This window comes from Ursus maritimus, unplaced genomic scaffold (genome assembly GCF_017311325.1).
Source record: "Ursus maritimus isolate PB19 unplaced genomic scaffold, ASM1731132v1 scaffold_3, whole genome shotgun sequence".
NCBI lineage: Eukaryota > Metazoa > Chordata > Mammalia > Carnivora > Ursidae > Ursus > Ursus maritimus.
In genome coordinates, this window is record NW_024425563.1 from 88,720,669 (window position 1) to 88,736,769 (window position 16,101).

A 16,101-nucleotide genomic window follows, 5' to 3' on the forward strand; every position below is an offset into this window, starting at 1 on the left:
AAATATTTATGTAAAATGTATACCCCTCTCCTGTCTTCATTCTGAACCATTCAGATACTAGAATTCTCTGACTCTAGGAGACAAATGGATTTTTGTCTGAAATATCCACCCTATTATTTCAGAGGTCCTCGACAGTTCAGTTTAGTGGGAAATGATATCAAATTGCTTTAATTCGGGACATAATTGCTGAATTCAATGTGGCTCACTGTGTGAGCAGAATCTACGATGTCTGCCTGCCATGCTCAGGAAATACCGCAGAGGGAGCGGCTCAGGCTGCCACCCAGCTGCGCAGCCTCCGTGGTCGCCCGCATGGAGCAGGATGTGGGTGGGTCAGACCTGAAGATGGTTCTTGTGCAGCTTCTCTTGGCAACGCTGATGCTGTGGGTCCAAATCCAGCAGCCACAGTCGTACACGGCCTCGTCTCCTTGCACTAAGAAATTTATTTTCAAGGTTAAAGTAGAAGTTTGTTGTCCTCCCACCTAAGCAACCTTGACCAAGGTTTGTCAAGGCAAATGTTAGCTATTCTATCCCTGGTCTGGTTTCTGCCAGAACAAGTGCATGGCTGCTTTGTTAATATGCTCAGTGCATACTTTCCAATATATGTGGGCCCTCTAATTTGATATTTCAGGTTGTTCTAACTTTACTTGCCCAAGGTCAACTCCAAGTAAAGAAAAGAAATTCCCATGAACAAATGATAATGGAAAAGGTAACATTAAAGAATTTCTTGAGGTCCCTGGGTGGCTCTGTCAGTTAAGCAGCCAACTCTTGATTTCGGCTCAGGTCATGATCTCAGGGTCCTAGGATCAAACCTCAGGTAGGGTTCTATGCTCAGCAGGGAGTCTGCCTAAGGATCCTCTTTCTCCTTTAGCCCTCCCCCCGTGTCTCTAAAATAAATATATATATCTTTAAATAATAATAATAATAATTTTGGTAGTATATCTTGTAGAGTGAAGTGACTGGGGCACTCATATGCAAAGGGATGAGAACTGACTGTTCCCATCAGTGGCATCTCATTGTCCTGGCTGGGTTCCCAGTGACAAGGTAAGAGGTGAGGTACTTGGTAGCAGGACTTGTCAGGCCAGTGACAGGAGGGGTGGGGGTTGATTTCTTAGAAGAAGCGGTGGCTTAGATAGTTCCCTGGGGTTCTTTATGATCTGCCACAGATATGAGCAGGTCTGGGGCTTCCTGTGCCTTGTGAGTGCTGGGCAGATGGGGTGAGAGTGTTTCCAATCTGGAAAGAAATTCCTGGTATGAATGTGTCTGTCTGGGTTTGGCAGGATGATTCTCACACCCACTCAGCCACTCCCCCTGGAATCCCATGCCGCAGAAACATTGCTCAGAACAGGAGGACAGGCCTCCTGGGATCAGCCCCAATATCTATCTGTCTCTGATTTGATAGTGATTCAGGGTTTGGATAAGAAACCTGACCTTTACTCTTCTTAACACAGCACAACAAAACAACAATAAGACCTTGAAATATCTCATTGATGTTACTGAATATGCCATGTGCACAAGCACTGGAGTATTGTGGTGTTTGTAAAGTTAATTGAGATGTTACCATGCAGATTAGGACTCAGAGAAATCAGATTTCATTTATAATCTGGGTCCCTCCAAGAAGGGACGAGGCTGCAATTGCTGGGCATACATGGGTCAGAGCCGTCTCTGGAAACCAGCTTCTACTCACCCTGGGCCTTGCTACTGTCTCATGAGCGTGATGTCACGTGATGAAGATGGTCATCTTCAAAGCAGTGTTATGTGTAATATGTCATGATAAGCTTGACAATGAATACCCATCCTCTGTCCATTCTAGACTTGCTATTTGTCAGGCAATGTTCTAAATGTTTTCTTGCATTATTTTATTTACTCCTTTCCACAGTCCCATGAAATAGCTGTTATGATTAATCTCCATTTCACAAATGAGGACAGTGACAAAGAGAAGAGACTCATGTAAGGACACAGAGCCTATAAATATGAGAATGGATAGAAGTAATAGTAGTTCCATAAAGAAAATCTGAATTAATTGAGATATAAAAATGACAATACAAGGTATCCATAATTTACTTTCACTTTGAATTTTCTCTATGTATTTATGAATAGAAATAGGATTGCTTCGTATTTGATATATAAATATACATTTTTAAGTGAATTTTGTATATTTGGCTTTATATTCTCTGATTTGGGTTAATTTATTACTGTGAACAATACTGCAGGTCTTTAAATAATCTATGAGAATATCGTTTTTAATTGCCAGAGATAATTATTACCCTCCTTTGCCATTTAAACCATTAGTTAACTTTGTAGTTTGAAAATTTTTCAGGTCCTTAAAAGTTCTTGTGAATATTATTTAAATGACTTATGAAAATAGACACCCTCCTATACTACTTAACTCTTTGGATGTCAACTGAGTTATTGAATCTTTTTTTTTTTTTGGTCTCAGATTCTACATCTATACTTGACAAAATAAATGTTTTCCAAACTTGAAAAAGTTACATTATCAGTCTAAAAATGAGAATGAAAAAGAAGTATGTGTGCGTGATAAATGATAATGAGCAGAAAGTATATTATGTATAATGACAAGAAGTCCTTTCTGATGCTTTCAAGTCATATATTTATTATATTGAAAAACAAGAAAAAATGAAATAATATTTTGTGTGAAATATGAAATAATATTGAAATAATATGAATAATATTGAATAATATGAAATGTGAAATAATATTTTTATTGTAAAAATTCCTATAGTACCTGGTTTTGAAAATATCAAATTACTAAAAAAGAAAGGAAGGAAGAAAATAATCCATCCTCTCTGTCAAGGAAAAGGCTGTTTTAAAACCCAAATATTTCCTTTCATTTTGCTTCTTCCACCAAGAGAGGCATTACGGATTTGAGATTTAATGTATAGTTACTTGAATTATATATATTTTTTTAATATTTGAATGGAAACATTTCACTTTTATTAATAAATCTAAAAATACCATTTTCAATGACTTCACAGTATTCCATCACTTGAATGCAGCATAAGTTATTTGCCCTATCCATTTGCTTATCATTGAAATTTTCACTAACTTTTTTAGCTTTCGTATTGAAAAGCTGATATAACACTTGTCTCCCGAGATCTGCTTGTCTGAAAACACTATATTACAGAGGTACATTGGTCTTCTGTATGTGACAGGAGAAAACAAGTTTAGGAAAGACATCTTGCGAACAAAGCAATACTGTAGTTAAGATTTCTTGACAAGCAGAATTCCCACTTTCGATGCATTCCTTTTGAAAAAGGCTTGTCTTCCTGCACTCAGTGTGTTCCACTCAGGTTCTAGCCTCCAATGTGCTTCCATAAAAAATATAGGGGACTAGGAAGGTTCTGTTCAGGCTCAAGAAGACAGTGGTCCCCCCAAAAAGGAACTGTCATGGTCCTGAACAGTGTGAGTTAAAATGACAATCAAAGAACCTGAGTCCACCCGAGGTGGGAGAAGAAGGGCTGAAGGATCATGTATCTAATTCCATCTCTTGTGTCTGCCCAGCCTGCAAATCCCTCTTTCCCCCAGTATATCTCAAAGTTGAACAATAGCCTGTGGGGCTTTGAAATAGGGGATAAAGGGGATGAATATGTTCGTGTTCCTTGGGGAATTCATCATTAAGGTGAACAGTTCATATAGGAAAGTTGCAAGGAGATATCCACATTCCTACAAGAAGCCCACTGCATACAGTACTACTAGAAATAGAAAATAAGGGTCTTGTCACTCTTTCATATTGAAAAGCCAACGGATAGTTTATTGATATTTTACTTATTCTCTGAAGACACCTAATCACTCAAGTCCTGAACATGTGTTTGAGCACATCATACTAATTTGTGTTAGTTAGTGTTTAATATCAGTCTGTCTCTCCTGTGGGGGACAATGTATTGTTCTCTGGGTTGTCCTGCAGTGAAGAAGTGGTTTAGTACAACAGTCAAGAGGAGCCAGCTGATGTGGGTGACAAGTCACTGACCCCTTAGTATTTCGGTTACCTCAGGAGTCAGACATGCTTGTGGATGACACTGGAGCAGAACATTTAGGTGGTGTGGGTTACAGGAGCTAACATGTGCTCAGAAGGGAGAACACTGAGAGAGAACTTACACACACACACACACACACACACACACACACACATACACACACACAGTTTAGCTCTTCTGGTCCAGGTTCTCTCTCTTCTTTCAAAGGGAGACTCAATGGTTTGTCCAATATGGTGGTCCATCTCACAGCCTCAATGAATTTGGAGCTCTATTCTGATGGCATCATGCTGGCACAAACCTCCCCACAGCTGCCAGGGAAAGGGCTTTGCTCCAGTGTGAATTCACCAGGTCCCCTAGAGTTCACTTAAGGAATTGTAGTCCTCAAACTGTTTAGTTCAGGTCAGAAAGCATGGACTTACTGCCTTATGGCTGAACATTAAGCCTACATTCCTTAAGGTTTAATTTCTTTTGTCATAAAGTGGACCAATAATGATTATATTACAGAGGGACTTATTTAAATGCTGTAATAATGACATCCCATGATTCCCTCTCTTAGCCTGAACCTTACCTACATACTTGAGTCTCTTTATGGTGAGATGATAGACAGTGGTAGAGCCTGTGTGCTCTCTGTCCCCACAGAGGACGTTAGCTCATTGGGAAATAGTGTCAAAGAACCCTTTGGAAGAACATTTCCTGGGGTCAGCTAAACTAATGTGCAGATATATTCCAAGCTGGCTTTCTAGAAAGCTTCCGAAGTACTGCAAGCCAGGGGAGGCTGAGGCTGGGAGCCCAGCTGGAGGGCTGGTTGTGGTTGCCACTGTAGGGAAGGATGTGGATGGCACAGCCCAAGGAGGAGATCTTGTGTCTGCATCGTCTGTGGATACCTTCCCGCCCTGTAATAAATGGCCATATCTTCTTTTTCTGTGAAATTTATGCTAAGAATTGAAGTAAAATTTTGAGAGTACGTTGTTGCCTCAACTTTGTTCTTCCCACCTACATGACTTTAAGCTGGGATTTTTGTCAACCTCACAAAAACTGGATGCCCTAAAGTCTGATTTGGTTTCTGCCCTTACCAAGGAATGACTTCCATTTCAAAACTTAAGCTGGATTTCTTGCAATATATGTCAATATTTTTCTTTATTTTTGTGGAAATGGATATCTAGAACTACTCCACTTTTGATAGCCCAAGTCCAGCTGGAAGTAAAAGAAGAGAATTTCCAATGAACTTCTGATAATATAAGAAACATTACAGAATTTCCGTGTTCTCTCACCTAGACTGAAATGGTCTGGGAATGTGACTCATGAGCCCAGAAGGAGAAGAAGATAAATGCCTGGAGAAGTGACATCCTGTCTGCCAGGCTGTGTCCTAAAGGAAAAGACAGGACAGTGGGGACCTCATTGCAGGATGCCTCCTGGCTCAGTGTTAGGAGGGTGTGGCCTGACTTATGGGGGGCGGAAGCAAGTAGTTGATGAATGTGGGTTGTTGGCCTTATCATGCTAATGGCAGCCTTGCAGGGACTGAAGGCACTCACTGTCTTTTATAGGTCCCTTGCTTGCTGTGTCCATCTCAGAATAGGCTGGTGGTCTTTAGAAGACTGTTTGCCATGAATGGGAAGGAACCATGGAAGGATCTTGATTTCTCTAGACATGGGAATGATTTCTACGTGCCAGAAACCATTTTATGAACACACTTTCTCAGTATAATAGTTCAAAATATTTCCTGTTAATAAATATTAACCTTCAGAAGAGCTAATATTTAATGAGTATTTTTTGTCAGACTTTTTTTTTCTAAACGTCCTTCACCTTTTCCGTCTTCACAGCAATCACATGATATCGATGCTTGTAGTTTTCATTTCATAGATCAGGACAGTGAGGGACAGAGGAGTGACGCATGACTCAAGGAAAGTCACAGGGCTGCTAAGTAGGACATGCGGGCAAAGATCTTCCCTGAAGAAACTTAGAGAAAAAAGATAAAGATGATAAAAAAAAAAATTCCCATGAGCCTATCGCCACGATCAGCAACTCTTTCCATTATCGTGTATGAATTTCTAGATTTCTTCTGGCAGATATGGACATAAATATTATTTTGTGGGATATAGTACAAGTTAAAGGTGCAATATAGTTAGTGTTTTGTTTTCTTCTTGTTTCATTTTACTTTATATTCTGAGCAACTTTCCACATTTTCTAGCAGCCAATGGAGATAAATGGATATAAGTTCCTTTTTCATCATTGCCAGCATCCTCAGCTTGAGCTTTTCACAATTCTGAATATCTCTGGGCATCTTTCTTCTCCCTGAGACAATCAGACCATTTCAACATTCACAGTCTGTAAATGGGAAACCAAGTCAATAGGTGATTGTGTAAAACCAGACATCCGGGGCACAATTAGTGGCATTTGTGGGAGAACAATTGTCAGGCATCAGACTCCCTTTCCTCTTTCCTCTGATACAGAGACGTTGCATAATTAAAAATATATAAAGTGCTTAATACAGTGCCTAGGACATAAGGAGTTTTCACTAAAAAGTGGCTATTATATTCTTTCTTTCTTTCTTTTTTTAGAGAGAGAGAGTGGGAGCAGGGAGAGGCAGAGGGAGAAGGAAACAGAGAACCTCAAGCAGGCTCCATGCTCAGTGCAGACTGGCCCAATAATGGGCTTGATCTCAGGAGCCGAGATCACGACCTGAGCCAAAATCAACAGTCACTTATCTGACTGAGCACCCAGGTGTCCCTGCTATTATTTTCTTAATAGAGCATTACATTATATGTATTTATTTTCATATGGAACTGAGCTCCTTGAGACAATGACTATACATGCAACTCTGTACACATGATTAATTCTTTTCCTTTAGCTGAGCGAAGAAAAGAAATCAAAGAAATCTGTTGAGCTGTGGACTCCAAATGCTAATTCTACCACTTTCAGAATGTAACTGCAGATTTTTGGTAATTAGTTTGTAACGTCAATTTAGAAATTAAAAAAAATGCAACAGAACTTCAGTAGATAGGAATGATCAGCTTGTGACTGAAACAATTAAGTGTTGACTCATCGGTACAAGGAAGCAGGTTAAGGAAGAACAGAAAAGATAGATTAATTATAACAAACGTGAGAGGTGGGATTTTAGCTGACATTATGAAAGTGGCAGGCATTTCTCTAGTGTCTTAATAAGAGTTAGGATTGGTTCACTACTGTACATCTGTTTATTACGTTAAAGGACATCAAGAACACAGAATTGGATTCATCGTAATATTGGTTCATAAAACAGTATAATCATTTATCTATAAATAGGTCTTTTTAAATTATTTTTTTTAATTCTACTTAGGTGTTGATGATTTACTTAATAAGTAGACAAATACCTGGGAATCCCTGATTTAGCTGAAGGACAAAAAAATTACAAATAATCTACATGCACTTTTCTTAGTTCATCAACTAAGCATAGAATTTAGTGATAACCTTCAACGCCTGTCCCATTTCCTGTGTTGTTACTGACGGGACAGGGCACATGCTGTTCTGTTACAGATGGGACCTTGGTGGCTTTGTGGAAAGTGACATGAATCAATTTAGATACAATCTTCCCCTTATTCCCCTATTCCAAACTGTTTGACTAATCTGGGGACAAGCATAACCACTTATTTGACCATCTGCTTAATTTTCTCCTTTTGCTCCTGCAGATGGACTGTCCACCTCTCTTTATCTTGCCCTGGGCATTACTAGATAGACCCTCACAGACTCCATCTGTGGTCTTCCTTATCTTCTGGTTGCTGTTGGAAGCAGTCAGTGGGAGCATCAGCAGGAGACTGGGAAGTGGGAGCAGTGAGCTCAGGGTTCCCTCTATGACAAGTGGCTTTGGGTTGGCTGCAACCTCCCTGGGTCCGACATATGGCGCCATCTACCCCAGAGCCAGAGGTTCATGCTCAGGAACCAAGAGGTGCAGGTGGGATTAGCCATTCCTTTTTAATCCACTGGGAGAATCCACTGGATTCAGGGTCCTGGAAATGTAGTGCCCAGGAATGAGGGATTGAATGTTTTTTGTCAAGTAACAAGGCCAAATTCCTTTGAACTTCAACTCTTAGTGGCCAACATTCAATGGAAATCAGAGCAAAGATACCCGTTACTATAGTCCATAGGGGTTAGCCTCCTGGAGCACTGAGCAAGGTGGAGAAATGAGGAGAATAAATCCTGAGGGGAAAACAGAAGGCATTCAGCAAAGTCCACCATTTATACCCCTCAGCATCCCCTCCTGCCCTTGCCTGGGAGAAAAATCTATGCCCCCAAAGAAGGGAACACACAGAATCCAACTTGAAAATCTATCTTCTTCTCAGTCTCCGGGTGAAGATCACGTGAACCTAATTGCCAGCAACCTTCCATGAAAGCTAACAGATCATGTTTTCACCAATAAAAGTGCCAGACCGTCTTGCTGAATGAAATCACAGTAACGTGCATCTCTGTAATCAATTGTGCTTGAGGGGATCTCATTCCTGAAACTGCATGTGGGCAAAAGAGACTTAAAAACAGCAAGGAAGGTACAGTACAGTGTTAACAAGAAGACTGAGATTTGTGCAGCCCTCTGTAGTACCTGGTATCTGTCCTACACAGAGGAAAAGACACACTCTTCCCAGAAGCTACTCTGGGCTCTCCCAAGTGTGAACCTTGTCTCTAACTTGGCAGAATGTCAATGGCAATCAGGAGAGAAAGTAAGATTTTGTTTTATAAAAGAAGACAAGGTTTTTTGAGAAGAGGGGAGAAAAGTGATCAAGACAGAGCCAGTTACAGGCCTTTCTAACCATCAGATTTCACATGTTGTTTCTAGACGCTCAGGAATATGCAGCGATTTTTAATATTATGAAACGTGTGAATTCTGTATCCAATAAATTTTAAAATAACATTCAAAAGTGAGACAAGGTTTCTATGAGACAACTTGGGGACCACAGTAGTGATAAAGAGAAAACTATTCTGATCCCAATGTGTAGAGGTGACATCTACAAGTTGTGCACTTTCTTCTGTCCCAGGTTGTGCCTCCGAGCTAATTCTCCAGGCAGAACATAAAGCAGACTGAAATCAGAACAGTCAACATGGATTTCCAGGTGTGCCTGGAAATTTTTAAAATTACGGTTTTCACAAGGTGACTCTGAGGTAAGAGACATCACTTTTCCCATGCTAATAGTATGTGTGGGCGGCTGGTAATGGATAATGGAACTATGAAAATTGTGATTCTGAAGATGTTATTAGACTTTATTTGGCATTAATTTGATAACATAATGTTGGTTCTATTATTTAAACTTATTGTGTCTCATCCACGCCAGATATGAAAACAACTGAGTCGAGCCCAAATCATCAGGACATGTTGAGCGTGTATCTATGTAAAATCCCACATGCAAGCCCTAACAGGAGCCCCTCAATAATAGTCAAAATACGAATCTCAGTTCAACAGACATTAATGGAGTGGCCACTGTGCTTTCTAGGTCTTGTACATTCTAGTAAGATGCTTTCAGTGTCTTTATGAATCAGACATGTAAACAAACATTTCATTGGCAAAAGTTTACTTAGGACGGGAGGGCTGGTTGGTTTCGCTGCTCTGGCTTTACTGTGTGTGGCCCAGGTGTCCTTGGTGAGGCTCATCTTATCCACAAGGACAAGGGCAGGAGGAGGAAATGACTGCAAATTTACCCCCACCACCACAATGGCTTTTTGATCCATGCACAAGACCACTGTCCTTCCAGGTCGTACCTCAAAAGCAAGACATATAGAACCATGTAGAAAATTCAGATTTACATTGACTTGGGATGACTTCTCATGAGAATGCCCTCAATATTTAGCTACTCTCTAATTAAACTAAAATAGTCAGCTCTCAGAGTCACGCCTCTGTGGAGTCAGGCACTGAGAGGGTGTAACAAGAGGAAAAGTTTCAGTTGTATTAGGAGATGGGGAAGATAAATAAGGAGCATCCCCCAAACAGAGCAAAGGTAAGTTTCTGCCCCTCCTCCCCCACCCCTTCCTGCATAGGAGGTCTTAGCCTTGAGCCAGCCTTCAGTAGAGGGTAGGGGTGTTAGGCTTTTTCACAAGCAGGCATGTGTTAAATATAAATCTCCCACGACAAGAACAGAAGCTTAGGGAGACAGATGAGAAGTTAATGAGTCTGAGGGACCAATTTCCTTCCGAGCACGTAGACTTTCCTTTCGTTAATCATTTTTACCAATGTGATTAAGCTGTAATTGGACTTTGAATTTTCAACTGAAAATGGGTTTCATTCAGCTTAGACCTCCAGGAAGAGCTTTTTTTCTTCCCCACGTATAGAAGCATAGGGTTTTCAAGAATTTGACTAACTTTATACGAAGGTAGTGAACATAGTGATATGTTATTTGTATAATATTAACTTAATACAGAAATCGGTCCTATATTTGTGGCAGTTAAACCACCTTATTTTATAGGTCAGAGAACAGAGGTCTAGGGAATCTGGACCCCAAATCCCATATGGGGCAGCATTCAGGGAGAAGCAGAAGGTAAAGCGACTCAGGTCTCGTCCAGGGCTGATACATCGACCTGCCTGAGGGTCATGTCCCCACACAGGCGTTAAGGGCCAGGCGTGGCAGGGCGTGAGGGTGCTGGGAAGTCAGTGAGATTGTTTTCTGTGTTTCTGCTCGCTGACTCTGCACTCACTGCAAAGTAATTAAAAATCGGCAGGGCAGCAACTTAGAAACAGGAATCAGGAGGTGACTTCCAGTCTCAGCTTATAACCATTTTGTGGTAAATCTCCAGAGAGTCCTTCAAACTTGACACCATTTACACAATATTTTATTTGCACATTATTCAGGGGACATGGTCAGAATCTTAAATCACCAGTCTATAACAGCACTGTCCAATAGAAATAAAAGTAAGTCATCAGTTTGAGACACAAATTAAAAATGGTCTATCTGTTGCATCAAAGAAAGGTTAAAAGAACAAGTAAAGCTATTTTTACTTAGTCCAAGATATCATAAATATTATTTCAACATGCAGTCAATATAGAAACTATTAAAGAGATAGTTTGTCTTCTTTTTGAGTCTTCAAAATAATGGTTTGTATGTTACACAAAGAGCCCATCTCCGCTTGGACTAGCGGACTAGCTACATTTCACGTGCTCAGGAGCCACGTGTGGCTAGTGGCTCATGGTTCCTGCCGTGAGCAGCACAGATTCTGCTCCAGATGCTTCAGAAAATCCACGCTGGACGATCTTCAGAGAAGTCCCTCTGGACAGGACAGCTCCCTGGGTCTCTGGGGTTCTGTGCAGTGGACCTGCGGAGGGGGCGTTAGCGAGAGTCCTGGGTGCTGAGGGCTGACCCCAGAGCAACCCCAGGGACCCAGAGCCAGTGGAAGGTGCCAGCCACGCATTGCCCAGGGAGTCAGAGACCTTTTTGTGCTGGGACCAGGAAGGCATGCAGGGCTGTGAGCTTCCCAGGCAGTGCAGTAGTACACGGCCTCGTCGCTCTTCTCCAGCTTCGACATCAACAGGTTACAGCTCTTGCCATCTGAGCCCCTCCTGGCAGTGACCTTGTCCCCTTTCAGAACCGAATCTGTTTGCACGTAAGACGAAAATAGTGCCACTATGAGGAGCCTCCGGGGAGCGTTGCCCTCCTGGTGCTGGTACCAGTGGATGTAGCTGACTTTGGTATTTGCTCTGCAGGACAGGGTGACCGAGCTGCCACTGCGTGCCACGACCAAGGCCGGTTGCTCCAGTCTAATCCCTGCCAGTCTGCCTGTAAGGGGGATCATGATGAGGTCAGGGTGGCCAAAGCCTCAGGGCAGCGCCCACACCTGGCAAGCAAGAGGGAGTCAAGACTCACCGGGAAACAGGAGGACCCACAGGATAGCAAGGAGACCCAGCATGGTTCTGAGTTCTGCCATGGGGTCAGAAGCCCAAGTGACCTTGTGGCTGCACCTGCTGGGAGAAGACCACGGGGGTGGGTGGCAGAGGGCAGGATAGGGGCTGAGCTGCTGCTTCCAGGTGGTACCAGCAGATACTGCTGAGAGAAAGGGGAGAGGGAGGGTGGGAGGGGCCCAGAGAGCAGGGACAGTGAGGGTCAGGGGGCGGGACCACGTCCTGCAGTTCAAATGTCAGATCTTCAGAAGTGGTAAAGACAGGGTCTCAAGAAGGGTCAGCTGAGAAATGCATCTGCAATGAAGCTTTGAGAAGTAAAGGTAGCATTGCCTTCCAATTGAAATGAAGGTTCCTTTTCGGTTATCCCAAGTATAGCAGGGCGTCCTGCATATAGTTATGGTGATTAGTTATGCTAATGATACCTGTCAGCCTCAGGGGAGAGGGCAGTGGGGATGGCCAGGAAGGGGACTTGGCTGGGGCGGGGAGGTTTGGGTCCTTCACACCCACTACCAGACCCAGTTCCTGAGCTCCTCCTCTTGGCGAACACTGAAAGGCAGACGTGCCGAGCTATAACCAGGATTCAAGGCTCAAGAGTCTCAAAACGCAGGCTTTGTGCTGAGTTGGTGAGGTATTGATTACAAACTCTGTCAAAAGAATATTCCAGGCCCCTCATTCAGACCCTCAGCAGGTGTCTAGGGCAGCTGTGCTACAAAGTTAAGTGGGAAAGAGATGACAATGGGGGTGACAAGAAAACAACAGGTGGAAAGCGTCTTAGTATAGCAGGCGAGCAATGTGCGGGGTGAGAAACTGGGTGAAATTTTTCCTTCCTCCTTTCTCTATTTTCTAGATTTTCACCAACATGAAAATCTTCCTTTTGGGGAGAAAAATCCACAACCATCTATTCTTTCATGAAAGTAAATTTTATTTCACATTGTCAGCACTGAAAACTCTGTTTCTCTCAATGACTGTTCCCATTTGTCTTCAAACACTGCCATCAAAGGCTCAACACCTGTTGGCCATGACCAGCCTTAGTGCAATGAAGTCTGTGCCAGACCTCCACACGAATACTCCCCTGGGTGTGTCAAACAACAAAAGTGAAACAATTCAGTGTGTAGAGTGTGGTGTCCTTTATTCAAAGGAGAGCAATCCATGGGTTGGGGAGCTCAGTGTCTCACAAGCAGGGAGCCCTCTGCCCCAGGGATTCAGGGCAAGAGGGAGTTTTGTGAAGACTTAGAAGCAGCAAACTGGGAACAGGCAGGGTGAGCTGGGAGGTCAGGGATTTCCTTCCAAGGCTGGCGGGTCAGTCAGGGAATGAGGAGAGAGTATCTGGTTTAGGTTGATTGGCTGGGGTTGCATATCTGATCTTATCACAGATTCCTGATGTTTGGGGCCTGGCTGGCTGGGATATACTGCATTTCTGGTCAAGGGCAGCATTTACAGGGACAGGAGTCACCTAAGTTTCAGTTTGCTGACTTGGCATCCGGGCAGGAGCGCCTCCGTCCTGGGCCTGGAAATGCATTTCAACAGGTGACAACTGTTTTCCGGTCCTCGTTCTCTCCCTGGTCTTGTGTGCTCTTCTGTAAATGGTCCTGAGAGGTCATGTTTCTCTGAAATTGACACATGTTTAAAAAAATAATAGGAGAAAACTCTTGAACGGGACAGAAAGAGTAGCCCAGGCTTCCCCACCACCACCATGGGGAGAGTGGAGGGTTCTGAGCAAGACCCCACTGGTCTCCAGGAAGAGAGAAATCAAGTGGCTCCTGGGGGAACAGCACTTCCTGTCCCCCCAGGTCATCCTGCTCCTGCCATGAATGAAACTGCTCTGATGGCCCCAGACCTCGGCCCCAGGGGAGAGGCGGGGAGGCCAGAGCAGGTGGGGACTCAGGCAGACCCTGGGCAAAGAGCCAGGTGCTGAAGCTTGGACATTTCCACTGAACCTCTGAGAGGTTGGCTTGCTTTCCCTGACCTGGGACAGCTCCCTTCTGACCATGGAGAATCTGAGATCTAATCCTGTTTGACTTCTTCCCTTAGTCCACGTGATGTCAACTCTTAGTGAACAGGACAAGCTCGGAAAACCCAGAACAGGATAAAGGCATTGATATATTTTGATGAGAGGACTGTGCATAAGTATTCTTTCTTTAATCTTCAACTTACACCTTTATAATACTTTGTGTTGATTAAAAATCTAGAAAAATCATTTGTTTTTTGTTAGATAGGTAACCCATTTTAAAAACCAAGTCATAAGTGTCATACTGGAAAATTGCACTTTGCTATGGGTTCACAGAAACTTAGAACTTGAAGAAGAAAAGTGTAGGGGACCCAGGGCAGGCTGTTCCTGATGGACCACTTCAGCATAAAGATTATTCTGAGTTAAAATAATCAAAACCCAGGAGATGCAGGAAAACTTCTGCCTCCCCCTGAACTGTAGAAACTTACACTGGAAAGGAGAGCCCGTGGCAGCAAGACAGCTATTAACAGACTCCCCTTTGCCTAAGGAACTCATCTGCATAATAGGGCAACCTTGTTCTTCCAAACATCTCCTCTCACCCTCTTGCTCCTGGCCCCTTTGTGTCCTCAGACCCTGCCTCTTGCTTTAGCTCATACAAGCTTCCTGTTGCCTCTTGCCTATTAAATTTGATTTTCTCCTGTAAATTGGTCTCATATCACTTGATTCTAATACCAGCTGAAGAACCAAAGGGCAGAGGAAGGACTTCCTCTTTGGCCTTCATTCCTGGAGTTTCATTGTTCCTCATCCCTAAAGATGAGAAAACAGTTCCCGACTGCAGGTGACTCATTGAATATGACAGGACCGTGAGCAGCTGAGGAGGGATTAGAATTCCCACCCCCTTCTCTGTACTGTGTGCACCTGTCATTGAGTGGACCTGGCCTTTCAAACTCAGTCACTACATGCAGACCACCCGCTACATTTCAGGCACGGGACCAGACCCCTTTCAAGCACTAACCTCGATTTCATAATCCTGAAGATAATAGAATCTCTGAGGCACACGTTAGTCTTCTCAGTCAACGGAAAATGAGAGTCAGTCTCCTTGGTCAGTCCTCACAACCAACTCCTTTAAATAGCTGAGCAAATCTGATAATCATTGAACCGGCTTTATTAGAAGGAATTAGGATGCGTTACGTTGGTCCACAGTTGACTCTCCTCAAAGCTAAATAGGTGTGTATGTGTGTACAGGCTCACACAGAGTAAATTAATTTAGTAGAGAATTCCTGTTTCTCCTCAGGTAAAATGGCAGCCTCACATAGGGTTGCCAGATTTACTAGGAACAAAAGTACAAATTGCTATGCAATATTTGGACATACACTACAAAATTATTTGTTATTTATCCGAAGTTCAGGGAAATGCGAATCAAATCCACAACGAGATATCACCTCACACCCATTTGATTGGCTATGATCAAAAAGTACAAATAACAAACATCATCACAGAAGCTGGGAGGTGGGGAAGGGCAGGGACTCGGGGTGACCGTCCTTTGCTCAGGGACCCCATGTGCCGGGGCCAGGAGGCTGCCCCAGGAGCAGCTCTGAGAGCAGACTCTCCCAGGCTAGCTCGATGTCTTGCAGTCCTGGAAAATCCCTGCTGGGCTAGGAGACTCGTGGTTTCAAAATTAAGAAAGTAAAAAACTGTCGTCACACCACAGTGGAAAGAGTATTCCACTTAAACAGTCATCTTAAGACAAAGATGTAATAAGAGAAATCTCTAACAGCATGGTAAAGAAACTATAAACCTACACAAATGAAAGGAGTATAATATTGGAACTAGATTTTATTCAATCAGCACAATTTACCCTAAGAGGTGCTGGTGCGGGTTGGGGGTGGGTAGAAATCTTAATTTTCATCCTCTGGGCCTAGTATTGTTAGTGGTGATTATAATTTTTTTATATTTATATTTTTAAATTCATGTCAGTAGTGTTAGGCACAAAGATGTCAGTGTAAGAGAAAAATGCATATATACAATTTCTATGGCTTAGTAAAAACTTTGTGATCTATAATTTGAATTCATTTCTCTAAAAATTACTCCATTTCTCGATAACCACTAAAAGAACTGAAAGCAATAATTATTCAGAAGTATGAGCGTTTGTAATGTCTATGTTGTGGCATCAAATGCCACTCCTTACTCCAAGTACCAGGGCTCAGTTGAGAAATGACTGAAAACAGAAATAACACAATCATAAAAGAATCAGCCACTTATCTGCCCATTTCCATATAGACTCTGTTTCAGGCTACACAGAGCTTACGAAT

General features: G+C 42.7%; 1 gene segment (V, D, J or C); it reads right to left on the minus strand.

Annotated features, from left to right (window-relative positions):
- Window positions 1–12,204, minus strand: part of LOC103674700 — a 39,922-nt gene extending 27,718 nt beyond the window's left edge. The window contains 2 exon segments of the C gene segment in view: window positions 11,415–11,719; window positions 11,807–12,204. Coding sequence covers window positions 11,415–11,719; window positions 11,807–11,867 — 366 coding nt within the window.
- Window positions 12,205–16,101: the final 3,897 nt, after the last annotated feature.